This window comes from Vidua macroura, chromosome 8 (assembly GCF_024509145.1).
Source record: "Vidua macroura isolate BioBank_ID:100142 chromosome 8, ASM2450914v1, whole genome shotgun sequence".
Classification (NCBI taxonomy): Eukaryota; Metazoa; Chordata; class Aves; order Passeriformes; family Viduidae; genus Vidua; species Vidua macroura.
This window is the reverse complement of record NC_071578.1, coordinates 10065387-10092795: the sequence shown is the minus strand read 5'-3', so window position 1 is coordinate 10092795 and position 27409 is coordinate 10065387. Positions and strand designations below refer to the sequence as shown.

At 38.3% G+C, this 27409-nt stretch overlaps 1 protein-coding gene across 1 annotated transcript; it reads left to right on the top strand.

The window, feature by feature from the left end:
* The first annotated feature begins 3382 nt into the window (after window positions 1-3382).
* On the top strand, window positions 3383-27409 carry SMC3 (structural maintenance of chromosomes 3). The gene is made up of 29 exons (XM_053983591.1): window positions 3383-3506; window positions 7356-7431; window positions 8995-9033; window positions 9845-9912; window positions 10279-10350; window positions 10533-10612; window positions 11172-11250; window positions 12596-12713; window positions 13264-13439; window positions 14038-14118; window positions 14383-14547; window positions 14695-14816; window positions 15131-15344; window positions 16956-17059; window positions 17276-17375; window positions 17812-17972; window positions 19251-19392; window positions 19694-19844; window positions 20856-21008; window positions 21860-22011; window positions 22246-22404; window positions 23094-23201; window positions 23585-23693; window positions 24199-24446; window positions 24568-24780; window positions 25458-25649; window positions 25812-25989; window positions 26507-26613; window positions 26923-27409. The coding sequence occupies exons 1-29, from the start codon at window positions 3492-3494 to the stop codon at window positions 26992-26994; spliced, it is 3654 nt and encodes a 1217-aa protein (XP_053839566.1). The 5' UTR covers window positions 3383-3491; the 3' UTR covers window positions 26995-27409.

Genomic DNA, 27409 nt, shown 5'->3' with positions numbered 1-27409 from the left:
AAAGTGTCAACCAGAATCCAAGTTCCCCGGTTTGCTCCTGAGATTCTGCTGCAACACCAGCACTAAGAAAAACAGTCTCCAGAAGTTCTGCCTCCCCTAATGATTTCAAGCGATGGGAGCACAAGAGATTGATGTTGCAGTGAACCTACTGATTTCTACAGGCATTTGAAAAAAGCAGTAAAGCTCAGTGATTGCAGCCATTCATGAATGAAAGCAGTCTATACACGCGTTGGTTCACAACTGAAAGTGGTAATAGAAGAGGTTAATAACACTTCAAGTGCTTTGTCCTTCCCTGCAATAGGTTTAACATTTTTTTTTCTGAGAGAAATTCTACTATTTGAGAAGAGAGAAAAAAATTCAACAGAACTGAAATCCCATCTATATGTTCCCGTTGAGTTTAATGAAAGAAATACTTGACATATTTTTATGCTGATGAAGACTAGATGAATTAAAGCAGTGTTCCCACTTCCTCCTTTCTGATGCTAATGTCTAATTCTAGCATAATTATACAAAAACGCTGCTTATAAAGCAGGGACATGGAAAAAAATCTCTGCAGCACCTACTGAAGCAAGGTGAGCTCCTCGTGTAGCAAGCACTGATTATATGTTTGCAGGTTCTCAATATAGAGTGCTGTTTTATGAGCTGCCAGCTTTCTGCACTCCTACAGCCACAGCAGCTTGACAGAATAAAAATTACATGCATCACACTTGGGTTGGAAGCATATTTTCAGCAAGTACTACAAAACCAAAAGAATAACAGAAAATATAATACCTACCCCACCACTCCACTTCATCAAGTACAATCTCTAAAAGCTATGTGGCAAAACCTGTGTGCAGGGGCCTTATTTGAGTATTTGAAACACTCTTTGAACCAGACAATCATTTGCCACTTAATCCTTAATGAATACAGTTGCTATTTTCGCAAGCACGTCACACTGGTGAGAATGTTTGCTGATGGAATATCAGTGGGATGTGATTTTATTCTTATGAATAAATATAATGTGGTGTCTGTGCACATTTGTATGCACACGAGCCCACTCCAAACTGCCGGGGTGTGCTGTATATCCAAAGTCCTCAAGAGAGAATGAACACCTGGGGATAAAAGAGATGCCAGGTCCTTGTTTGTGCTTGTTCATAATAGAGTGATAAACTTCTTGGTGCACCTCAACAACAGGAAACTGTCTGGAGCACCAGATGTGGCTTGTTTGGCTTGACACAGGGTTTTCAAGAAGACTTGGTGCATTCAGGCACAACAATGTCATTGCTGCAGTCAAGAGAAAAGGCAAATTTTCCTCAGCTGGTTTCTCTGAACCCCTTCTTTAGGGCAGGGAGATTAATTCCTTGCTCTGGGAGTCTATGATTAAGTGAAAATAAGCTCCTGAACGACAAAGGAAATCTCTAAAACGTGACTCAAGGCGTCCTGTAACTCTAAAAGTAGAAGACAAAGAGGAATTAATTTTACCGTCCACATCCACCTATGTCTTTAGCAGGAGATTGGTAGTGAGGAGAAATCCTGGCTGTTTGTTGGGACAAAACCCTCGCTGCTGTGTCTCAGCAGAGGTTGGACTGCCCTGCCTGCTGTGGAGTGCCAACAGTCTCAAACGCAAAACATATTTCTGTTTTCTCCCATTTGAGTACTCTCAGGTGGTTTTGACAATTCCAGGTTTACTTAGAACATATAAATCTGTGTAATCTAGATTGTGTAAATGGATACCATTTATTTGCATGATAATGTTAACACAAAAATAGATGTAAATAATTCTTTTAACCAGGTACAAGGTTGTTTAATTGTGTTGTAAGTAAAAGTGGGGAATGTGACTTTTGTTTCTTTTCTTAAACTCTCTTCTGCCCCCTGCCAGGAGTGTCCTTGGATGGGCCAGGCACGTGGGACCTGAACTACCGGCATCTCTAACTCACTTCACCCCCGAAAAAGCGAAGAGTAAATTTAGTATCACAAACTAATCCCAGAAAGATGTAGTGAGACTTATTTGAGGATTTAAAATTCCCTGAAATCCTAAGATGAAAGGGATTTTGGAAATGCAGATACAGAAAATATTTTCCCGTCAGTCACATTGAACTAAGCTATTTAAAAGCCAAATAAGACAGGCAGGAAATTGTCATTTTGAATTTGTTTGTAGCGCAACCATTATACGCTTTAGTTTTTTAAGCCCTATGTTTTCTGAAGAAACAATGGACTATTTCTTTATAGGTGCTGGTAAAAATCTGTTACAATAGCCTCTTGAAGGGCTGTTAGTAAAATCATTTAATTACGTGGCACTTAAGAATGTCTGGGACTGGTGAGATTTTCCCATTAGAGAAGAGAAGTAATTAATCCATCTATTATTCTAGGAGAAGCAGAAACTAAACTTTTCTGTTTAAATCTAGTTTTTATTAGTATTAAGAGGCTCAGAGGCGGAATTCTATTGCACGTCTAGAAGTGCTGGCTCCAGCTGTAGTTTTGAAGGAGCACTGTCGAATCGAAAATTGCATTTTCTCTGAGATGTCACACCCCGACTGTTGTCACAACACCTGAAATCACCATAAGTGGAAGAGATTAAGTTAAAATTAATGTTTCTCTCCCACCACTTTGCTTATTTTTGTATGTTTGACAGCTCCTCCGGGGAGCTGGATAGTGGCTCAGCGAGGTAAAGGAGCGGGCATGGACTCCAGCCAAGCTCTTTTCCTGGGAATGTTTCGCACCATCGCTGTTTGTCCAGCTCACCCCGGGCACCTGTTTGGCTTCGCCCAGACTTTTGCCCTGTGGATGCAGAGCTGGGCTCCCAGCCCTACACAGCCAGGAGGACGTGGCTGAGGGAGCGGCTGTGCTGGGACAAGGGGCGCGTCAGCGCAGGCCCTAAGGCTGCTGATGCCTATTTTTTAGTATCATTTTTTATTTTTAAAAATTATTTTTAGTTCCTCGAACGGAAGCCGGGTGTTCAGACCGAGCCTTTATTTGACCTTTCGCGCAAGCGGCCCCTCAGGGCGTCCCCGACAGCGCCCCCTAGAGGCGCGCGCCGCCGCTCGCTCCGCTCGCCTCAACTTGCCTTTGGCGCCCAATCCGCCCCTCGACGGGAGAAGCCACTTCTCCCAACTCTCTGGGGGGACCCCGGCTCCCGGGAGGCAGAGTGGCCTGCCTTCCCCGCTATGCAGCGCCCTCCAAAAGACCACCGAGGCACTTTAGAAGATTGGAAAAAGGAAAATCCCGCTGCTTCACGTGGTGTCGCTTCTCCGACGGTATAGGAGCGCATTCTCTGCTCCGCAGTCCTCCCTCCAAGTGGCGCTGAATGGTTCGCGCCAGGACGGGACGGGGAGGGTCCGTCGCCATTTTGTTTGCGTGAGGGGTGAGCGGGCCCTGTGCGGGAAGCGGGGGGCGGCTGAGGGGGCGGGAAGCGGCGGCGGAGACCCGCGGTCAAGCCGAGCGCTCGGACCGGAAAGAGACGGCGAGGGCGGGCTGAACGACAGCCTGGCGGGCCTACCCCATCCTCGGCAAATATGTACATTAAGCAGGTGAGCCGGCGGGATTCGCGCCGCCCGCAGTGTGCGGTGCGGCCTGTGCCTGGCCTAGGGGGTTGGCCCAGCCCGCCCCGCCTCGGGGCTGGGGGCTCTGCACCTTCACGTCTGCCCGGCCCGAAGCAGGGGGCCCGTGGGTTTGCGGCGGGCTCGGAGGCTTTTGCTTCGATCTTTTCTGTCCCAGGGGGCGGGTCGAGGTCCAGGCTGAGGGAGGCGCCCCCGACCCGTCCACAGGTCAGGTTCAACCGCCGGCTGGGCTGGCGGCGCTTTCTCTCCTTCTCTGCTTCCCTTTCATTCATTGCAGGTGTGAAGTGGCGCTGGGGTCTCTTTCATGGACCCGAGACTTGTTCGCGGGGCCCCTTTGTACGCCAGCCCCGGTGTCCCGGCCGCGGAAGGCTCGTACCCAAAACAAAGGGCTCTGCTCAGCTGTCAGCAGCATCTTTCAGCTGTTCAGATTGTGGGGTCTCTGCCTTGAAGTGCTGTCTCAGGTCCCCGGGCATGAACCATTTTACCTCTTATGCTTCACCTTTGCCAAACGATCTATGGCTGGTGCTCAGTTAAAAGGATCCTGGTGTACACCTTTTTCAAGCAGTTTTTGAGGTCATCATTATATTAGTTCTGCAGTTTCCCTGCAGCCAGTTTAGCAGCAGATTTTATTACTGATCTCATATTGCTGCATATGTGTGTTCATACAAAGCTTACCAGGATTCTCATTTCCTGGTGGACTCAAAATTGACCTGTTTCTCACACCCTGCAGGTGCTTTTCTTAAGAAGAATACTTTATTAGCTTTGAAATGCATGTTCTACATAGATACCAGGGTTTTATCTACTGTTTGGCTGACTGGGCAGTGTTTCAAACGCCTTTTGATCGTATTTTTGTAAATCACTCTTGATTAATCATCATAGGTGGGCATATTGCTTTAAAGACTTTGAATAAGAGTTTTTGTTCTCCACATTTGAATTACTCAAAAGCAAACAGTAGTGGAGATCTATAGAGTAAGTCTAAATTAGCTCAGAACAGGGGAAACATTTCATTTTGACAAAAACAAAAAGAAGGAAATTTGGGTGGCCAATAACCAATACTGTTATAGGGGCTATAGAAGAAAATGTAGCACTGTGTGGACGTGAAAACAAAAAGAACGAGAATTAATTTGATTCCATCAGCATCCCCTGTTTTGTTGCTTTCCAGAAATTGTTCCTGGACTTTGAACATTAAAAATATTTAAGTCTTAATTTGAGTCGATACAAGGCAATGAAGAAGTCATGAGGTTTCAGAATATGTAGGATGGATAAACCATCTAGAGAAAAGCTCTGGGGAGAAGATGATGGTATTCAGAGTCTGCCTGTATCACACTCCCGTGGTGCCCGGCTCTGTGGCTGCTGAAAGTTTGTGCTTCTATAACAATATTCAAGAAATAGTAATTGGTTGGGTTTGTCATTTTGTAGAGGCTTTCAGGTTCTTATGAGAATAAAGTAAGTGCATTATTCCAATTCAGATGTTCTTTATATAGTATGTGAAAAAATGAAAAGTAGAGACCAACTTTTTTGCCCATTTTTTAATTTCTCCCCTGCCCCTTGAAATCTAGTGAGTTTGGAAGCAGCACTGTCTCAAAATGTCTGGGTTTTTAAAAATATTTTTATTGTTAAATATGTTAAATCAAAATGAATGAACATAGTTGCTGTGGCCTATGGTCAATGGCAAGACCTGATTAAGATATTCTGTTCCAGTTTTTCCTTTGAAGGCTGTTGGCACAGAGCTTGCTGCAAAAGTCTCCATCTGGCAGATGAGGGAGACTGTTTTTTTTTTAGGGGAGGTCAGGGGTTTGTGTTCACAGCCACAGTACCTGGGTAGTCTTCAGTCCATACATTGTCTCAGACTTGCTTTCTGTAGTTTGTTCTGTCGAATTCTGAAATCTTTGATTGCTTCCAGTGCAGTGGATCTGAATATAGTGCAGGTGGTTAAAGAGAACTGTCTGGCTTAAGGAGAGGGAGCACAGACAATCGCAGTTCAGAAGAGGTTTAAGGTAGGCAGAGTACTGAAGGAAGCTGCAGTGGAATACTGTTCCTTTTCCAGAATAGCTTCTGCTTCGGTCTGATGTTTGATGGTCAAGGATTAGGAATTTGCTGCCTACCTGTATTCTTAGCTTCAGATTCCAGTAATGAAATAATTTTGCAAAGAGAATTTGACCAGAAAGCCATAGTGCCTGGGAAGAGAAGGGCTCTCGAGTTCTGACTAAAAGTTAGTTAATGCCTTAAAGTTTTATTTCATTTTGGTTTTTATAAATTCCAGTGTTTGATTTGCTGTGTGACATGGCATTTTCATTCAATATTAGTGAGATGGTTTTAATCCATTAGTACAAACAGGTGATAAGAGGAGTTTTCCAAAACAATACTTTAGTGGCCTGTCATATAATGGGAAGGACTGAAGATCAAACTTGATATGAATAAATATGGGCATTTTCTTCTCCCAGTCTTTTGTCCAGGACTTTTTGTGGGCAGGATTTTTCCCCCCACTGTTTGTTTAATGCTGACAGAATATGACAGTCATATGAATGCAGTTCTGAAGGTAGTTGTTTCTTGAGGTGCTGGGGTGTACACTTAATAGAGGCTTTTGTGGTAGTGAGAAAAGGCTTGCTTAAATGTTTGCAGTACTACTTCTAGGATTTTTGCTGAAGTTGTGCTTGAATAAAAAGTATTATGCTCATTTTGTAGAATATGGGCTTCTTTAATACTTGAAGGTGTGAGAGAAGGAATATGTTCAGAGAAATAGAAAATGGTGATGGGACCATAGACCTTAGAAACAAAAAATCTAAGTAATTTCATATCTTAAGCTTCAGCACTAATAATACTGAGAAGTATCTTGCAAGCTGTTTTTGTGTCTTCTTAAGAAGTAATTTTTAGTGTATTGTAGCTGTCCTAGTGAAATTCTGTCACTGTTTTAACTGTATCCTGTTTCTGTTGGGGAAGAGCTGGGCAAAGAACACACTATAGTCCTGTTTCAAGTGTTCTTGCTGAAAAATCTGCAGATGTCAAACCTTCAGGTGGCTGCTGCCTTCCTGATGTTGTCCTGAACAGAGCAAAGCTGCTGTGCTTTCACCACAGCTTTGATGTATGGAACAGGTTACTTGGTGCTGGAAGGTGGATTAGTTTTGCTGCTATGCAGAGCTGAATTTTTAGGTTATTGTAACTCTGTACCTTGTGTATTGCCAGGCCTGGCAAACCTCAAAATGCTGCTGGAATTAAAGAGTGGAATTAAAGAGTTTGATGTGCTGCTTTCAGATGACTGTTTGCTGCATAGCTCTTGAAGTTATTTGTGTACGTTTTTGTCTCTTTAGGCTGTGAGTTGGAGCCAAGACCAGCTTGCTTTTTTATGTTTCCCTTTAGAGTGCATAGTAAAATAAGACTATTGCATGTGAAATAGGCAGTCTAGTACAGTTTTTGCAGCCTGCAATGGCACTGCTTGGAGAATTCACCAATAAAATTCTCATACTGTAAGTAGATTGCTTGTTATACTCAGTTTTCTTTTCTCTATATGATACTTCAGGGAAATAGTTTTTTTTTTTTCCTAGTTTGTTACAAAAAAAACCTCTTGGAACTCTCTTGCTTGCCGTGCTTTGGCCTGCGCAAGTGCCAGCATCTCTTGCTAGGGGAGAAATCTGTCCCTGAATTGATGCTTAGGTGGGGGGCAAGTTTGATGTAAGTTTCTGATCTTGAGCTGGAAAGTTGAGTGTTTGCAGGAAGGGTAGGCAAATTATAATTGATATAAATATTCTGTCAAACCTTATAGTAGAAGAACTGTTCAAGAGCAGAAAGAACTTTGTTAAAATAACTCCCTCTTCTCACCAGGTAATCATTCAGGGCTTTCGAAGCTACAGGGACCAAACCATTGTGGACCCATTCAGCTCTAAACACAATGTCATTGGTAAGTTCTGATACTTGCCTTTTCTTGCTAGTTAAAATTGCACTTTTATTTCAGATTATATTCACATTAATCTTCTTTATAGTTTTTAATATTCTGGTTACATTTGATGATTATATTGTCTGTTTTGGAAACTTCTGTGTGTAATGTACCACAGGGTGTGTTCCACTTACAGCAAACAGCTATTAACATTCAATTTTGCTGGGACAAGAGCTGAGTCTTCAGAAACTGAGTGAGGTTCAAAAACTCCTTCCTATGTACACATCTCGTATCAGCCAGACCTCCTCTAAAGGTTGTCCTTGCAGGAACAGCAGCAGAGCATTTGTATGGGATTCTTATTTTTTTGTCTGTGCAAGTGTTGTTATTTTTATAAATAAGCACACCAGCAATTATAAACTCCTGCAGAGAAAGATGATCATTTTTCTTCCAGTTTTAAAGGAATTAATTTCTGGACTGTAGACTGTCAGAAAGTATAAGTTTTGAAGTGCAGTTTCAGGAATAATTTCTATTTTAATAGCATGGTGTTGTCCACCATTCTCACACCTCTTCTATTTCTGCCTATGGATGCCTGGCCCTGCCTTTTTTGTTTGCATTGATTTTAGTGATTGTGCAGCAACTTTTGAGACTGCTGACCCAACAGCAAACAGTCAATTTTGGACATAAAATCTTAATAGCCAGGATTTAACTCTGGCACTAGGAAAAAACAATGCATATGTCATGAATAGATGTCTTGCTTAGTACTGTTATTTCTGCAGGATCTAAAACTTTATCCAGGTATTAATGTTTTTAAAATACACTAAAAAATCTCTTTTCACTGAGAGATTTTGCTTTTTTTTTAAAGACTTCATAGTAATCTCAAGTGGTTTTTGGAATGAGGTGAGTCTGGATGCTATGTAGGCAGACAGAGATGAAAAGGCTGGGATGTTCATTGCTACTGGAAGACCAAGTGGATTTGAAACTGATACAGCAGGTGCTGATCTTAAAGAGAAGACACTGCATCTTGCTGAAACACTGTGGTATAAACACTGAGATTATATTGGTGTAGTGCTGTGTTCTTACACCTTTATTTTTCTATATAGAAGTAGTACTTACTCCAGTCTTCTATGATTAACAAATGGAGTATTAAGAAGTTAATGTGCTACATGAAGTTCATACAGTCAACCTGAATGTATAGGCAAGTTGTTTCCTCTGGATAAATGTTCTGGAGCCAGGAGAATTTGACTTAGGTTTCCTGTTCTTATGCATCAGATTATCAGTATAAGAACCAAAAAGATGGCAATAAATAGGATTAGTTTAACTATTATTCTCATTGTGGAATAGTTTTGGAATTTGTAAGTCAAGGTAATGTGTCTGAGTGGGCAAAGGGTTACTGTCTTGTACTTAAGTGATCCATCTACCAAGTTCATCTCATTCCCTGGAGATTTCATTTGGCTGTGTTATATTTGGGTTCTGATCTTGAATATTTTTGGGTCACATTTAAGGTACATTGCACTGTTAACTTATGTCAGCTATAACTTACGTCATACGTTTTAATTTTGTGGTTTAATTTTGTGGTTTAATTTTCAGTGGGAAGAAATGGATCTGGAAAAAGCAACTTTTTTTATGGTAAGCATGGATTTCTTATTAGCCAAGAGATGCTGAAGATACCAGGTTTCTCTGCTTGTTTTTGCTAGAACTTGGTTTAACGAATTGTCTTCCTCAATTAGGAGTGGCAGATTGGAAATTACTTGGCAGTGATGAAAGGCACATCTCAATGCACTTGTTTAATACTTGGTCCAGGTTTTTCCCTAGAATTCAGCTTCTCTTACTAAGGGCCTTCTAAGACTTTCAGCTGGCAAAAGTATTTACAGGAGGAAACTGATTCTAAAAGTTGCCCTCCATGAAAGATGATTATGATATTTGCAGTTGCTTTAGACATCCTTAGTGGCTAATTTCTACTAAATAGCAGTTTGGCACAGCTTAGACATTCTTTTAATATAAGGTTATGAGGGGGATTTTGTGAAGTGGGAGTATTAATGGAGGAACAAAGATGCTAATTAAATGAGGTGTTAGTAGGCTTTGTGACAGTTGTGTTTATAAATTGTCTAATGCTGAGTATTTTAGCAATATTTTTAGCCTAGCCTGTGTGCTGTGTATATGTAGAAGAAAGCTCATGAATGTTCAGCATTGTTAGTGATTATACAGTGAACCAGTAATGTGGCAACAATGACTTCTTCAGATAAATCCTGCTATACAGCAGGTTGAGTGATAAAGATCCAGCAGATTAAGGTTTTTAATGAAGAAATATTGTAAGATTTTAGCAACAGCTTGATTGTATTATACAACAGTAAACCAGTGTGTTTTGAGTTAATGAAATTGTTGCATATCTCCCTGAAGGAAAGAATAAATTTTCTGTTTCTTTACTATTTTATTACAGCAATTCAGTTTGTCCTCAGTGATGAGTTTAGTCATCTTCGCCCAGAGCAGAGACTGGCTTTGTTGCATGTAAGTGAATGTGTATAGCAGCAAAACTAAAGAATAAGCTAATACATTTGAATGGTACAACAAAAATATTAAATTGCTGGGCTGTGGATATTTTAAGCCAATTATTTTGAAAGTAACTTTCTTTGTTTCAGTTGGCAAAAGGGAAGTTATTACACAGTAGCACATTATGTTGATAATGCACACCAGTGGATGTGTAGCCAAGGTTATCAGAAATAAAAATGTGTGCTGGATCTTACATAGATGCTCTTGCATCTCAAGTCCTTGAAAGGAAAGGGGAGGTGGGGTTGTCAGGGAAAAGAGGAGAAGAATGAGTTCAAAATCTTTTCTAAGATGGCAGCTGTCTAACCAGAACATCTCTTCTCTTAGGAAGGCACAGGTCCTCGTGTTATTTCGGCATTTGTGGAGATTATATTTGACAATTCTGACAACAGATTGCCGGTAAGTTCAGGGAACTGCTTTGGACATAGATTGTCATTTCAGACTCAAGTGATCTCAGTCTTATGGAAGGCTTCAGCACAGTACCTGCTTTTGAGTCATTTCTGGTAAAAAGTGTCATAAATATTCTGGTGTTAGTTACAGCTGCTTGTGTGTGTGTATTTACTGGGTTTTGTTTTCTTAAGATTGATAAAGAGGAAGTCTCACTTCGCAGAGTCATTGGAGCCAAGAAGGACCAGTATTTCTTAGACAAGAAAATGGTGACGTAGGTACTTCTTTTCCTTATCTGAATGAGAACAGTAGTATTTCTGTAAAATTCTGTAGGCAAACTCAACACTTGCATCCCTAGCATGAAATAATTTATTCCTGTTGTGTAGTACTGAGTGCCAGTAGTTTGACAGCTGGAACATAAGTCCTTGTGCAATAGGGAGCAGACTTTGAATTTGCAGTTTAATCCATTGATGTGGTGTTTAACTGCTTGCATAGTATTTCTTTCAGGGTTTTTTTTAAATAGAAGAGTTACCACACTCTCAGTGGTTTTATATCCTTCCTTATGATATGTTTGCCTGTATTTCCCTCCTCTGTGCTTTGAGGTGCTTATTTCTTAATCTCTTTCCAATTCTATACTATTTTAGGTATTTTCCATTTTTAGTCTCTCATTTCATTTTAGGATTAACCATTTTCAAATAAAGAAGGTTGTTGAAACAGAGCATGCATTGCACACAGTGATTATATTATGTAGTGTATAGTTGTGATATTTTACTGCATTTTTATAGCTCTCACTTTTACTGTAAGTTTTTAATGGATTCATAATAACATTTCAGGAAAAATGATGTCATGAATCTTCTTGAAAGTGCTGGATTTTCTCGCAGTAATCCCTACTATATTGTCAAACAAGGAAAGGTAAGATTCTTTTTCACAAAGTAGAAGAATCACTGTCAAGGGTATCATGTTTCCTGGATGCCAAACTTAGTTCATTTACTTCAGAAGTAAACCAAAACCTAAATCTACCTCAGTTTGAAGTAGTTCTTGTATATAGATGCTTCTTTGGCAGATATTATTGTTTTAGTAGTTCATGTTGATTTAAAAAGAAAATCATGTCTGTAAATATTGATATTTATCAGAGAGTTTTTATCATGGTGATCTTTACAATCAGGTTTTTTTTTCCCATATACTTAAATACAAAGCAGACTTGATTCCTGTGAAATAGTTCAATGTAAATTCAAAGTTTTCTGGGCCTATAGATGAGGCAGCAAGGTAATGGTAGAGAATTTTAAGAGGTTGAAAATACTGTTAATGGAGAATGAATGGAAAATGCAGAAGTACCAAAAGTGAACGCACATCAGGAAAAGGGCTCATGGCATGCTCAAGGGCTGTGTTCAACTGGTGTTCAAGACCCAAGCAGCTTTCTACAGCTTTCAAAGGACACCCACATCTGCAGACAAAGCACAGACTACTTGTAATGGCTCACAGGGTGGATCATCAAGGAGACCAGGAACTGTCACCTCCAAAGGTTGCTAGAAGGCATACTTGAAGAGGAGCACTTGATGTCAGGACTGCTAACCCATAGTACAGTCTGCCAGATGTTTATCAGGATACATTTTCCCATACAGTTGAATGTGTGTGTTTGAAAGAAACAGCTTGAGCTGGAAAGTTGCTAGTAGTAGGGATTGGTGCACACTACTTAACAGCCAAAATACACATACTGGTTTTAATATAAGACAAATTAGAAACAGTTGCCTTCTTAGAAAAGCATGCAGCCACTGAAATTCTATTGAAAGGAAGTGGGTTTTATGCTGAGTGTAATTGTATGACCGATTTGATATCATATTAATGAGTGTTTCATGATGTGAATTATTCTAAGATTTATAACCCCTGCATTTTAGTGTGGTTTTATGGAGGCATTTAAACTATTTGCTTTAGCACCAGGACTTAAAAGCCCAAGCTTGAGTTTCCCTAAATATGGTGGTGGTTTATGTTTTCCTCAGTGTACATAGTACTTGTATCCTGAGTTTTATCAACAAATGGTAACATTTGAAAAGCAGCAAATTTCATTACAAGAAGAATACTTTCTGTCCTGAAGTAATTGTCTCAAAAGGAAAGCAGTATGGTGTATGCGATGTATCTGAATCTTCTTGCCAAAACCTCAGGCAAGCAGGCATAGCAAAAGAGGGCAAAATCTTTGCTCTGTTGTGGTTAGCCATACATCCAGAGCAGGTTATTGAAATCATAGATCTTGAATTTTCAGATCAACCAGATGGCCACAGCTCCTGACTCTCAAAGATTGAAGTTACTAAGAGAAGTAGCTGGTACCAGAGTGTATGATGAACGTAAAGAGGAGAGTATTTCACTAATGAAAGAAACAGGTAAAATTTTAAGAAGTTATTGCTTTATGCCACAGTAATTCAATTAACTCTAAAACATCAAGCTTTTTCAGTAAAGCTAGATAGATATTATTTGTGGTATGTTAAACAATGCAAAGCTTGTCATATTTCTTCCTTGAATTTACAATATCTCAGAAGGTTTAATAAGTTACTTTCTGTGTGCTTTTAGTAATAAAACCTTTTAGCTAAGCTAATACAGATACATTTACTGTTCAAAACATGTGAGTGATGTCAGCTGGTAGTGATCCAGAAATCAGGATACCTACTGCTGTGCAAACACTAAAGTTCATGTTGTACAGTCAGTATTAAGTTTGTGAGCCAAGAGGGTCCATGCTTGTGTTGCCTTACATAACAAGTATCAACAGTTCTGCTGTTGGGGTGTTTTTTTGGAGAACTTCTGGACATGGGCTGTTTTTTACATTTCAATTATGTTGACAAATTGTGAATCACTGGAATAGATTTAGTGGCTGTAAAGGTGGGGAATTATATTACAGTGTTTAACTGAATTTCAATTGTGTCATGTTTTCTAAAGAGGGCAAGCGAGAGAAAATCAATGAGTTGTTGAAATACATTGAGGAGCGACTGCATACTCTAGAAGAGGAGAAAGAAGAGCTAGCACAGTACCAGAAATGGGATAAAATGAGGAGAGCATTAGAATACACCATTTATAATCAGGAACTTAACGAAACCCGAGCTAAACTTGATGAGGTAAAATATCTTGGCTAGTACAAAATGTAATGAGCTGTTGGTTTGTTTTCACTACCATCTCCTTGTGATCCTTGATAGAATCTTGACAGTGTTAAGGAAACTTTCCTGTCCAGCCATCCCAGAGCCACTCTGGCAGTCAGAACTGCACCACCTGAGCTAGGACTGAAACCCCCTCCCAGTGCAGGTGCTTCGCTTGACTCCCTGCACCACAACAGGTTTCCCATAGCAGAGACTCAGATGTCTTGATCCTTAAAATAATTTAATCTTGGTGCAATAACTAAATAACAAAGGAAGGTGGGACCCCAGCAAAGGAAAATGGCTTTTTATCCCATCAGAGTAGAAGTGTGGGGCTTCTGCTGTGTCTCTGAGTGCCACAGGTTCCTGTGCCCTTTATTTTGTGAAACGACATTAGTTCTGTTGCCTGTGGCTTCCACCCTGCAGAACTTAATCTGCAGCAATCTGCAGCTGTACACTGAACTAACTGCACTGTATGTACTCCTCAGCATCACTGTTCTTCACTAAATAAATTATTTTCTTTCTGGAACCACTACTAAAGCAGAATCTGGCTACTTAAGCTATTGGTGATATTTCCATACAGCTTTCTGCTAAACGAGAGACAAGTGGAGAAAAATCGAGGCAGCTGAGAGATGCACAGCAAGATGCTAGAGATAAAATGGAGGTAAAAATACTTTGAAAAGGGTTCTCCAGAGGTGTGTTTTGCTTTGTGGTTTTGGGGATTTTTTAGGGGAGGCAGGGAGGGAGAGGATGAGGGCCGGTGACATCTATATTAAATGCAGTTGCATTATTTCATCCTGTTTGGAAATTTGGGGTTTTTCACACATCTAGTGTATTATGATCTACAGAATAATGATCTTGTGAGTTTTGATAAATAGTGAAATGTTCATTCAGTGTTTTAACATACTGCATACTTAAATTTGCATAGGAAATAGAACGGCAGGTTCGAGAACTGAAGACAAAGATTTCTGCAATGAAAGAAGAGAAAGAACAACTCAGTGCTGAGAGACAGGAGCAGATTAAACAGAGGACTAAATTAGAGCTGAAGGCTAAAGATCTACAGGATGAATTAGCTGGCAACAGTGAGCAAAGGGTACGTAACACCAGTGAAGTCTTAAAATGTCATTGGCACAAGGAAGTGTTCATGTACACTGAAGTTTTTGTTTTAGACTGGAGCCTGTCACTATTTTGTAAGGTTTGTTAAATGCTAACTTTAAATATTGCTTTGTTTGACTTTCAGAAAAGACTGCTAAAAGAGAGGCAGAAACTTCTTGAGAAAATCGAGGAGAAGCAGAAAGAATTGGCTGAAACAGAGCCAAAATTTAACAGCGTAAAAGAAAAAGAAGAGAGGGGAATTGCTAGGTCTGTGGTATTCTATGCAAATTTTATCAGTGCTATCCATCTGCAGTTAACTACTTGGAGATGGTCTGTAAAAAGCCTGCTTTATGTTGGGGTGGGAACAGTATTTGGCAAAATGATTATCTAAGCTTAACCACTTCTTGTGGATGATTTTATTGTTTATACATGATCCTTTTCTTTTTGTTGCTGATTTGGTGCTCGAATTTGAGGGGCTGGTATGACACGTCTTGAAAATTCCAGTAGTAATTCTTAGTTCTTGCTCCTAATAAAATCAAGATTTCTTTATAATACAGCAAGTCTTTCCCTTCTCAAAACAGACTTGCACAGGCTACACAAGAAAGAACAGATCTTTATGCAAAGCAAGGTCGAGGGAGCCAGTTTACTTCCAAAGAGGAAAGGGATAAGTGGATAAAGAAAGAACTGAAGTCTTTAGATCAAGCCATCAATGACAAGAAGCGGCAGATTGCAGCTATACACAAGGACTTAGAGGATACAGAGGCAAACAAGGAGAAAAACTTGGAACAGTACAGTGTAAGTTTTCAGATTATTCTCAGTCTTTTTGAGAGAAGGGTTAAATACTCAATCTTGGATAGTCAGTCTTCAATACCTGTTTATAAGGAAGATGTGACTTTCTGGTTGGATGTGGTATTTGAAAAATGCTTATTAAAAGCATCTACATATAAACTTTAAATTCCTTTAGCATTGCACTATCTTCACTCTATATGTTGGCTTTGCCTTCTGGTACTTTCCCCAATGTGTTTGTCCTGAGTTATCAGGAGTAGGCTTCTATCTGCCTTGCTCTTGGCTATGTTGAACATAGCCATGTCATAGAAAACAATTTGTTACATTCTTATAGAAGTCTGTGTTGGTTGTTTTCACTTCTCTCATTTTTCCCAAGCAACAGGGTCTTTTTGACTATGAAGCAGGCACTGCACCCTTGTACCATGATTGCAGCTAGAAGATACATCCCTAGCCATATTAGAAGATTAATCTGTTACCTGCATAACTTAGATTTTCATTTCCATTCAGGAACAGCTCTTAGAGTGCAAGTACAGCAAAATAATCCAAAGATAACATTCCTGCTAGGAGCTCCAGCTGTGAAAACCATGCTTTTATACTGAGAGAGCATATAGTGTCAATGCTGATGGTCTTCTTGGTCTTTGTGTAATATACCTACTGAAATTGAGAGTCAGTCTGACACTGTGCAGGAGTGTAGTTGTAGAAAGATGATGGTGTTCTGCTAAAATATTGCTTGATTGAGACCCACATTAGCAAAGTTGTGATTCTCTGAGTTGGTCAGTGAAGAAAATAGCATTTACAACTGGCTGACTGCAATTGCACTGTACTGCTCAGTGTAATTCTGTAGAATTGAAGGGCTTAAATTTGTTGTGGATTTTGATTCCTTTCTATAAACATGTCTTGGTTTCCTTTTCCTCTTCAGGGAAGATTGATATATGCTTAGGTGAAAAGTTGTATGCTTCTTGTTGTTCAAAGAGAAGGTGTCTTGGGTGAATGTGATTGAGAACTTGCAAGGTTAGTTTGGAATGAGCTGGCTGTGTTTTTAGAATAGTTATTCCTCTTTGTACACATATATATATACATAAACACTATTGAGTAGTAGCCTTGAACTGCTTTGAAAATGGCAGGTGTTAAATGAGGAAAGGGAGGATGTCCGTGCATTGGCTTAAACAGCACACTGTTGACAGCAGCTGTCTTGAAAGTCTAGTACTGCTGGAGAGCAGGCTAAGGTTCTTGACTAATAGCAGGTTGACATGGTACACAAGATTAGTTGTACTTATCACAAATGTCATTTCAGAGCATGATTACACAGAAGTTATATGTATGTTAGTTACTGTTTTGATTCCTGTTCTTGCTGTGACTTACAGGGATCCATTTCACTTTAATGCCCAAAGGCACAGTTCAACTCAGTGCCTGCTTTGCCATCGGTGTGGCACCTACACCTTGTTACTGCTTCTTTACAAAGCTGTCTTTATTCTTAGTGCTTTCACAGTGTGTTGTAAACTGGTTAAAATGCTTGTAGGAATTTTCTGAATTTTTAGTAGTTCAGAGTTGAATAAAACTAAGATTTTTTTTTTTAATATAGAGAGCTGTGGTTTCATGCTGTTCTTTTCTTTGTGTTAGAAACTGGACCAGGATCTTAATGAAGTGAAGGCTCGTGTTGAAGAATTGGACAGAAAATACTATGAAGTGAAAAATAAAAAGGATGAACTACAGAGTGAAAGAAAGTTAGTAATTAATTGAAATATGTCTCAGTCTCACTTAAGGTGAAGGACCCCAACTGTGTAGTTGTTAACATGGCATGTAGGTATGTTTTTAAAATATGGCCATGTATGAACTTCTGCACTTTGCCTTCCCATTAGATTAGCACTCTTTAAGAAAACAGTAATAAAACTTTCAGATTGCATTCATACTTAGAAAATTTTATTGGTTTTGTTTTGTAGTTATCTATGGAGAGAAGAGAATGCAGAACAACAAGCTCTTGCTGCAAAGAGGGAGGATCTAGAAAAGAAACAGCAGCTTCTCAGAGCAGCAACAGGAAAGGTAAGATAACCTCACTCTTGATAATTCCTCGTGGAATTTCATTCTTAAAGGACAAGTCAGTTTTATCTGAAAGATATGATAGTTAATTTTTAAATTACAGTCTTTCTGTCTTAATTAAGATGAACAAATTATATTCTGGGCTGAATTTTTCAAATATTTATAGCTCTAGGATGACTTGAAAATTTATTTTCTAAGATCAAGGTAGTTGATGTGAGGAGACTAGGCAGAAATGGAATATTTAAAAAATTTTCTCTGATATCTTTTTGATTAAAAATGCCCCAAACAAAACTGAGAAGTGATGGTCTCTTAGGGCTATAGGTTAGTTAACAGGAATTTGGCAAAAATGGAGATTACACTTGTCACAAAGTTAAAGCTAGAATGAATACTATGCCCACGCATTTTAACTGCAGTTCAGTAATTAGCTGTATTTTAACAGGCCATTTTGAATGGTATAGACAGCATAAACAAAGTTTTGGAGCACTTCCGTCGAAAAGGCATAAACCAGCACGTTCTGAATGGCTATCATGGAATCGTGATGAATAACTTTGAATGTGAACCAGCATTCTACACCTGTGTTGAAGTCACTGCAGGGAACAGGTAATTATGTGCTATTTAGTGCAGCGTCACAGTTTAGTTGTTGTTGCAAGCTTCTACTGAAATTTTATTCTTTTGAACTCGATGTCATGCCTTTTTTTGTCAAAGTGCCTTCTATATAGCATAATCAAAATGCTATTTCTTTGTGGAGGAACTAAGAAGAATTCTGACTATTTAAATAATAATCCTAGCTGCTCCTGACTTTGTCTAAAAAAACCTAAAACAAAACCAGAGAGGGAAAAAAAAAAGAAAAAAAACCAAAAAAGGCCCCAGACCCTTGTGACACTTGCCAGGGGGATTGGTGGTGAGACTGAATTGTATTGAGTAAAAGGGACAGCATCTTCCAGTGTGGAGAATTCTACAGTAAGCAAGGCGGACATTTCAATAATAGTTCGAATTATTTCACTTGTACTAGAAAATCTCATGGTTGAGAATGGTCTCTAAACTGTCAAAAACTGCTGTCTAAAAGTTATCTGAAAAGATGTTGAGTGTTAATGAGTCTGTGTAAGATGTTTTCTCGAAGAAGTAAATGCCTGTTGGGTGATCCACCACTTGATACAGCATTTAACACTTCAAATTAATTTAAATTGTCTTTTTGTGTGATCAGTCCCTGTTCCAGCTCATGAGTAGTCATAATCGTTCTTGTTCTAATGAAGTGCAGATAATGCATAAGAGCAGGAAAGAGGACAAAGGTGACTTGATATTGCAAAGTGTCACATAGAAATGTTAATGCTACTATGATTGGAAGTGCAGTCTCTTCTGAAACTTGTGTCAGTGTGAACAAGGGTGTCTCTTCCAAGCACTTCACAGTTCTCCCTGAATCCTGTGCCCCACAGTTTGGAAAACGCTGTAACAAGGAAAAATCACTTATTTTGGTCCCTCTGGTGCCAGTACTCATAGTGCACAGGGAGATGGGGTCTCTCTCTCTCTACGTGTGGTGTATAGAGGCAGCAGAGGCAAACTTTGGAGATCCATGCAGAGAGACAGGGGCTGAATGTTGTGTGATGGAAATGCAGGACAGAGGTGTGGACACAGTGACACTGTACACATACTGAGCTGCTCCTGGCTGGAGAGTGGAGTGTAAAGTTGTTGGCTAATCCTGCTTTAACCAAAGTGAAAAGAGTATCCACTTGCTTTTTCTAAGGCATGAAATTGGAAACGCAGTGCAGCTTTATAGTGATGTGTTATGTAATGGTACCTGCATGAATACTGTCTGTATACAAATACATTTGTCCTTTTAGCATAGTAAAGTTTTGCCTACTTGTTTGCCTTGTTAAATAGGTTGTTTTATCACATTGTGGATTCTGATGAGGTCAGTACAAAGATCCTAATGGAATTTAACAAAATGAACCTTCCTGGAGAAGTTACTTTCCTCCCTCTGAACAAGCTGGATGTTAGAGATACTGCTTATCCTGAGACTAATGTGAGTTAGAATTACTTTTGAACCTATCTGTGCTTCCTAACTACAAAGCCTCATATTTTGAACTGTTTACATTGCTTATTGCCCACCAGTTGCTTTTCTGTTTGTCTGCAGTAAAATACTACTTCTAACGTATCCTTCTGAACCTAAAAAAACTGTTACAGAAAAACATTTTTCTATAAGGTATCTGCTCTTTATTAACTGCACTTTACAAGTGAAAAGGCAATACTAATAAGTAGAGCTTTATTGTAACCTGATACTCAAGAATTACTTTAATTGCTGAATTGTAGTTCTCTCACTTCAGGATGCTATTCCTATGATCAGTAAACTGAGATACAATCCAAGATTTGATAAAGCTTTCAAACATGTTTTTGGGAAGACTTTAATTTGTCGTAGCATGGAAGTGTCTACCCAGCTGGCCAGAGCTTTCACAATGGATTGTATCACTCTGGAAGGTAAATACTACAATTTTTTATAAGTTATTTATTGCAAAAATAGAATTCCTGGGAACATGGGGCTCGTTAAACGTGGTCTGCTTAGTGTTGTTGAATTAAGATTATTAAAAATAATAGTATACTTGACTGAGATGTATGTCCAAAGTTGCACTTGGTTAAGTACAGTGCTTAAAAATACAGGATTTCTTTACAAGTTATGGAATTTTCTTATGGTCTAAATTTTAGTAGCAATGTATCTCCATCCTGAGAATTACAAAGCAGGTTAGGTTTGCATTCATCCAGTTTTTTAATCCAGTTTAGCAGGCATTTGTTTACCTGGAGTGTTTATGGTATTTTCCCCAAGCTCAAACCAGTGTTTAGGGTGTGAATGAATGGCCTTAATTCCTTATAAAGGCAATGCGAATTATTCTGTGCAGCAAATGTGTTTATATCTTATGTTTGCTGAAGTAATCTATATCTTTTGTTAATTGCCTGTATTAAAGAGGGCAGGTTCCCTGCAGGCTTATTGTTGTCTCTTTGTATCTTAGAGTCAATCTGAAAAAATTCCTAAGGGTGTCTGAGGAAGAAATTACTAATTTTTCAGTATTGGTATACTATATAAGCCGCAGATGCTGCTAATTACTTCATCTCTTTATTTCCTCATGGAAGACTTGAGATTTTTTTTTCAAACTGGTAGTGCTAGGCATTTGCATTTTTCCCTTAATATAAGTATTTTTTTTCCTTCAAGCTACATGGTTTCAGAAGTTAATTAAAAACAAAGATAAACCAATGCTGAAAGGAGATCCTAGCAGTCTGTGATGATCTTGACAAAGGAAATAGCACTTAAATGGAATACAGAAATAAACATATCCCTAATTACTGTAAACATATATGATTGCTGAGACATTCAGTGCTTTTGTAGCTTAATTGAAATGTTCTGCTTAACCTGCTAAGTTGCGCTGTAGAAACTATGCTGGACTTTATGGCAAGAGTGTAGTGTGCATTTTACATCTCATTCTGTTCTGCCCTCAGGTGATCAAGTCAGCCACCGAGGTGCTTTGACTGGAGGTTATTATGACACCAGGAAGTCTCGGCTTGAATTGCAAAAAGATGTTAGAAAAGCAGAAGAGGAACTTGGTGAACTTGAAGCAAAGCTCAATGAAAACTTACGTAGAAACATTGAAAATATCCTTTCGTTGTTAATGGGGAAGGTTGTATGATGACAGAGACTGACTTGTTACATACTATGTGTTTTGTGAGCGGCCTGGTTCTCCGTGTTACTGTATTTGATATTGATCTTTAAAGCTTAGAGGTGAGGTTAAACCCTAGATCATTATGAGGCTTTCTATTCCTTTTAGAGTCTGTTGTAGTAACTGCCATAACCAGATATTCTTGTTATCTGTGTTAATCTTCACTTCCTCTTCTGACTCAGGCTATACTTTTAGTACTTGTGTCCTGAATTGATGTATTACATAGTCCATTTATGCTGTGGAGGGGAGGTGGGAGACTGTTGTGTTGTAATAAGCTCTGAGTTGCTTGACAGTTTGGTCTTTCCAGTCTCTTGCACTGTATCCTTTTGAGATCTAATATCTACAATTCAGGGGTAAGGGAGGTTTATACATTTTTCTTATACATCACCCAGGTCATTCTGTCCTTCAAACTGAACTCCTTTGCATTTTGACTTGCATCAGTGCATTACAGACATCTGTTATGTATTTTGTATGATCTGAGCTTTCCTTGCATGTTCAAATGTATCCCTGTGTTCTTCTGAATGTCATGTTGTAAAATAAGCAAGGAAATCTTCATTTAGCTTAGTTCCTGATATTGATAAGTTACTTGATAAGTTGATAAGCTGCTCAAGTTATTTTTGTTGATGATTTTTGATTTTTCCTCTACAAGTGATCATTATGGTTTGGTGGAGTTTCGTTTCCTATTTTGATGAAAGATTAATACGTCAGATAGAAAAAAATTGAAGGTACTAGTAGGAATAAAATGATTTTTAAAACAAGGACAGAATTTTCCTTAGCCCACAGTACGGATTAATAATGAGATTGACCAGCTAATGAACCAAATGCAGCAAATTGAAACACAGCAGAGAAAATTCAAAGCCTCACGAGACAGTATTTTGTCAGAGATGAAAATGCTGAAGGAGAAAAGGCAGCAGTCTGAAAAGACATTTATGCCTAAGGTTGGTATGGGGATATTGAAAACTGTTACTTGGTTTATTTTAATTGTTTCATTAATGTTACTGATAAACTTGCATTCCTTTCTGGTTAACATCATAATATGAAATATGAAGAGATAACTAGAGATATGTCACTAGATAATTAGAGATAAGTAGAGACACGTTGATATGAACAGGTGAAATGTATTCAAATCTAGAGATTGCTTTGAGGAGTGATTCTGTCTATCTGTCCCACAGCAACGTAGCTTGCAGAGCCTGGAGGCAAGTTTACATGCCATGGAGTCAACTAGAGAATCATTAAAAGCAGAACTGGGGACAGATTTGTTGTCTCAGCTCAGTCTTGAAGATCAGAAACGTGTGGATGCTCTTAATGATGAAATTCGACAACTGCAGCAAGTAAGGAAAAGAAAATATCTTGCCCTTAAATGTGGTACCTTTCTTAGCAATAAACTTTTGTCCTTTTGTATGAAAAGTCACTTATGAATATAGTGTTAGTAAATTAGTGCTTCCTCAGTAGTAGGTAGGTGTGTTTAAAGTTCTCTCATTTGCAAAGGGTATTTACAAGTTTTTCTCAAACACTAGGTGAATTTTTCCAGTTGATTGTGTGAGAATTAAGGCTATATGTGTTGGAATCATTGCAATTTTCTTGCTCTTGCTATTGACTTTCCAACAATAAATACAAATAGATATAATTTGAAGGGAGGATGCACAGTATGAGGAAAATTTCTGTAAGTATGTGGTAGGTGAGACAAAACTAAGTTTTTGATTGACGCACATGTTGCTGGAAAAATACTGCTTCTTAATGTACTCTCTGAAGTATTTCTGGGTTTAAGAATTGGGTTCAGATACAAATAAAGATTAGTACACTGATTTGTACAGTTGACTTTTACACTAGACACCTTTTCATTTGTTTTTTTTTCTGTCAGTTAAAATTAGAGGAATAGTCCAGAGAATTGTGAGATTTTAACACAGAATTGTGTGAAGAGGGGGTTTTTTTGTTGTTGTTGTATTATTTTTTTCCTATAACAAGGTAAAAGTAGTCCTAGTCAGGTAAGGCAATTAATATACTTCTCTACTTTCTTCAGGAAAACAGACAGCTTTTGAATGAGAGGATTAAATTAGAAGGCATTATCACAAGAGTTGAAACATACCTCAATGAGAATCTGAGAAAACGCTTGGACCAAGTGGAACAAGTAAGGATTTTCTTTTAAATGTACTTTTGCAGTCTGGGTTTTGGTTTATTTCTAGAGCTAACACATATAAATCATAAATACTTATTCGTTATACTGCATGGTCTATGGTGGGGTTTGCTCCCCTATGTATAAACTGAGTTAAGCATTCATTTGAATTTTAGCAAGTTTTTGCCAAAAGCTACTGTGAGTACACTGCCTGTGTGTCAATAGGACTATCATAATGACAGATTTGTTTGAAAATCTTAACTATTCTCTTAGAACATCACGAAAATATTGAATAGTATATTATGTAATAGTTATATGTAGACTAACAGGAGTTAGCTTGTTTGTTGGCTTACGTTCCCATTCATGCTGAAGCCTGCTGGCATTTATTTGTCCCATAGGAGCTGAATGAGCTTCGAGAAACAGAAGGTGGCACAGTTCTTACTGCCACAACATCAGAACTTGAGGCTATCAACAAACGAGTGAAGGATACACTGGCACGGTCAGATGGTTGGTAACATCATGTTTTGGAAAGAAAACTCTCCAGGGTTTTGAAAGTTCACACATACCATATTTGATTTAGAAATAGACCATAATGTAATTAACTCGTATTGGTGGTAATGGGCTTCCGGCTTGAGGGTGTGATACTTGTAAGGCAACTGTCCTACAAGCAAGATCTTGTATAATTGTTCCTGAATTTTGTCTATCCCATTTAAAACTCAGGTGCTGTCAAATAGGCTATCACATCTGTTTGGCTTGAAACTTCCTTTGCTTCTCTTTCTAGACTTGAACAATATGACTGTAGTACATATGTTTGGGTCTTTTAAGCCATATACTCATGGGGAAGAAAAGAGGGATTTTCAGCCTTTTGCCTGAACTTTAACCTTCTGTTCCTTAATAGATCTTCTTTAATCTATCTTTTTGTTTCATAAATACTTTATTGGAAGATTGCTGATCTGATAGAGGTGTGTAAAACTTACAGCTTTGGGTTTTGTACTCTTGTTCAATATTGCAGATCTGGATAACTCTATTGACAAAACAGAAGCAGGAATTAAAGAACTTCAGAAGAGCATGGAACGCTGGAAGAACATGGAAAAGGAGCATATGGATGCTATTAACCATGATACAAAAGAACTTGAAAAAATGACAAACAGGCAAGGCATGCTGCTCAAGAAGAAAGAGGAATGCATGAAGAAAATACGAGAGTTGGGTTCACTTCCACAGGAGGCTTTTGAAAAATATCAGACTTTAAGTTTAAAACAGGTAAATAGTGTGCTTGGTTTCATGTTTTATGACCTGAAACATTAGTGTCGCTTGCATCTCGTGTGTCAAATGTGGCTAGAATTGCAAGTCACTTTGATGTGTTAATGTTTTTCATTTACAGTTATTCCGCAAGCTGGAGCAGTGCAATACTGAACTGAAGAAATACAGTCACGTTAATAAAAAAGCCTTAGATCAGTTTGTGAATTTCTCAGAGCAGAAGGAAAAATTGATAAAAAGACAAGAGGAACTGGACAGGGGCTACAAATCCATCATGGAGCTGATGAATGTCCTTGAGCTCAGGAAATATGAGGCTATTCAGCTGACTTTCAAACAGGTAACAAAATGGGAAAAATTGTAAAGACACTGGTTCTGAAATCAATCAAGCTGTTCCATGGTGTAGCAGCAATGTGACAAGATGATACTAAATAAATCTGTACTAAGAGAAGGTAGTGTCATGTAACTTGAGGCTTGTGGGTTTTTTAAATACTGAAAAGTAAATAAGGTTACCATTTTCAATATGTGCCCATCTCCAATACAACTCTAGCTTTGCTTTAAATTTCTGAAATACTTCCTGTCAAGTGAGCTCTTATATACTATGTGTGACCCTTTCTGGGAACTGTGGCAAAAAATGACACCAAATCCCTTCTCCAGACTTAGTGAAAGTAATTCTAATGTTAACAAAGAATCTTAACAACAAAATGTGTGAATTGTTCTCTTTAAAGGTTTTTTGCTTAACTGAGGGTTACTAAGTAAAACTTATTTTTGCTACAGTTCTATGATTTAATTGTACCATTTTCTTGAAAAAAATTTTGAAAATTCTCATACTACAAAACCAGTTGTTTTGACTCTTGTTTTAAGCCAAGCTTTGTACAGCATACGTTTCTCACTTCTCCTTAAGAATGTGGATCTCTTCTTTGAAGCAAATACTTTTTGTGTTCATGCAAAAACACTTGTCTGCATTTGATTTCACTATGTAAAAATTAGTAGGTTTATTGACTGTTTCTCTTTCAGGTGTCAAAAAATTTCAGTGAAGTATTCCAAAAGTTAGTACCTGGTGGCAAGGCCACATTGGTGATGAAGAAAGGAGATGTGGAAGGCAGTCAGTCCCAGGATGAAGGTGAAGGCAGTACTGAGAGCGAAAGAGGATCTGGATCTCAGAGCAGTGTTCCATCTGTAGATCAGTTCACTGGAGTTGGCATAAGGGTAAAAAAAAATATTTGGTTTTTAGTCCTTTGAATGTTTGTTTGGGTTGTCTTTTAATTACATTTTTAAAAGGCAGCATTTAGTTGATCCTGTTTGTTTAATAGCAAGTGATGCTGTGGTTTAGTGTTTTGAAATCATCTTGCTGTTGCATTGTTTTCTTAGGTATCATTCACGGGGAAGCAGGGTGAAATGAGAGAAATGCAGCAACTTTCAGGTGGACAGAAATCCTTAGTGGCCCTGGCCCTAATATTTGCTATCCAGAAATGTGATCCAGCTCCATTTTACTTGTTTGATGAAATTGACCAAGCCTTGGATGCCCAGCATAGAAAAGCTGTGTCAGGTACTTGTCTACCTTTAATAATCTTCATTGTGGTTTAAGGTAATAGTTTGTCTTCTCATCTCTGATGTTTAAGAATAAAGCTTTTGATTATAAAAACACATTTTTGAGAAGCCCAGTGTTTTCATGAACTTGGTTTTATGTAGAAGCTCTATTCTGTTACTGCATCTAAAGGGTCTCCTTACTGCACTTCAGTGTGTTGAAAAACAGTCCTGTTTTGAAGTCTAGTTTCATTTTAAAAATTAATGGACGAGTGTTTAATCTGTTTTTCGTCATAGAAATTTAATACTATACTAGGTTTGCTGAGTGGCTGGACTTGTCAGAGTTCATACTGGAATTAATGAGAATACTTGTATGTATTATCTGGGAAATAAAATTGGTATAGATACTTTGTTGATTTGTGAGGTTTGCTTCATTAACCAAAACCTCATTTTGAATAAGGCAAAGAGTTCGCTATTCTTCTCTGTTTTACTTTATTGAAAATACTACATTAATAAAGAATTTTTGTGTTCTTTTTTAGATATGATTATGGAACTAGCTGAACATGCTCAGTTTATTACAACAACTTTTAGGCCGGAACTGCTTGAGTCAGCTGACAAGTTCTATGGTGTAAAATTCAGAAACAAGGTAAGTAGTATGATAAGCTTCTCAGTAAACACCATAATTAAGATAAGTTGTGCATTTGAGACTTAGCAAGAGTTCAGAGTGAATCAGACTCACTTCAGCTGATAAATTTCTATTTGTGACACAGTCTTCTATAAAAAGTTCTCTTGTTCTTGAAAGAGAATTTAAATACCTGCAGATGTCCCATGTCACATTATTTAAAGGGATTATTAATTGATCATAGACCTGTTGCTGAGTCCTGGAGCCTTCAGAAATGTCTGTCATATTCTGCAGGAGGTACTGTAATAACTGAATGCTTCTTTGTTCCATCAGGTCAGTCATATTGATGTGATCACAGCAGAAATGGCCAAAGACTTCGTAGAAGATGACACCACGCATGGTTAAAGGAATATGTAATTACTGCTTATTTGGAAGATGTGTATAGTGCTATGTTTATGCCAGGGACCTGTACATTTAAAAGATGAAGTATTTAGTCCTGGTTTAAAATAGTTTTTGAACACACATTTTAACCAAAACCTCAGAAGGCTTAGTTTCAAATGAGCTTGAGTATCCATTTTGTCTCTGTTGCTGTATTTTATAAGATAATTGTTAATGTTACCTTTATACAATACCTGTAGTTTGGAAATTTTATTCTCTTCCTTCAAATCTTTTGTAAAGTGTTTGTTGCTGTTTTAAAGCTTTTCAGAAAGTGCTAGCTATTTCTTCTTAAGTATAGTTTTACCATTTATATTGCGTCGCACTTTTTTTTTTTTTTTAATGGCTTCAATTAAAATGGTTGGTTTTATGGCTGTAACTTGTA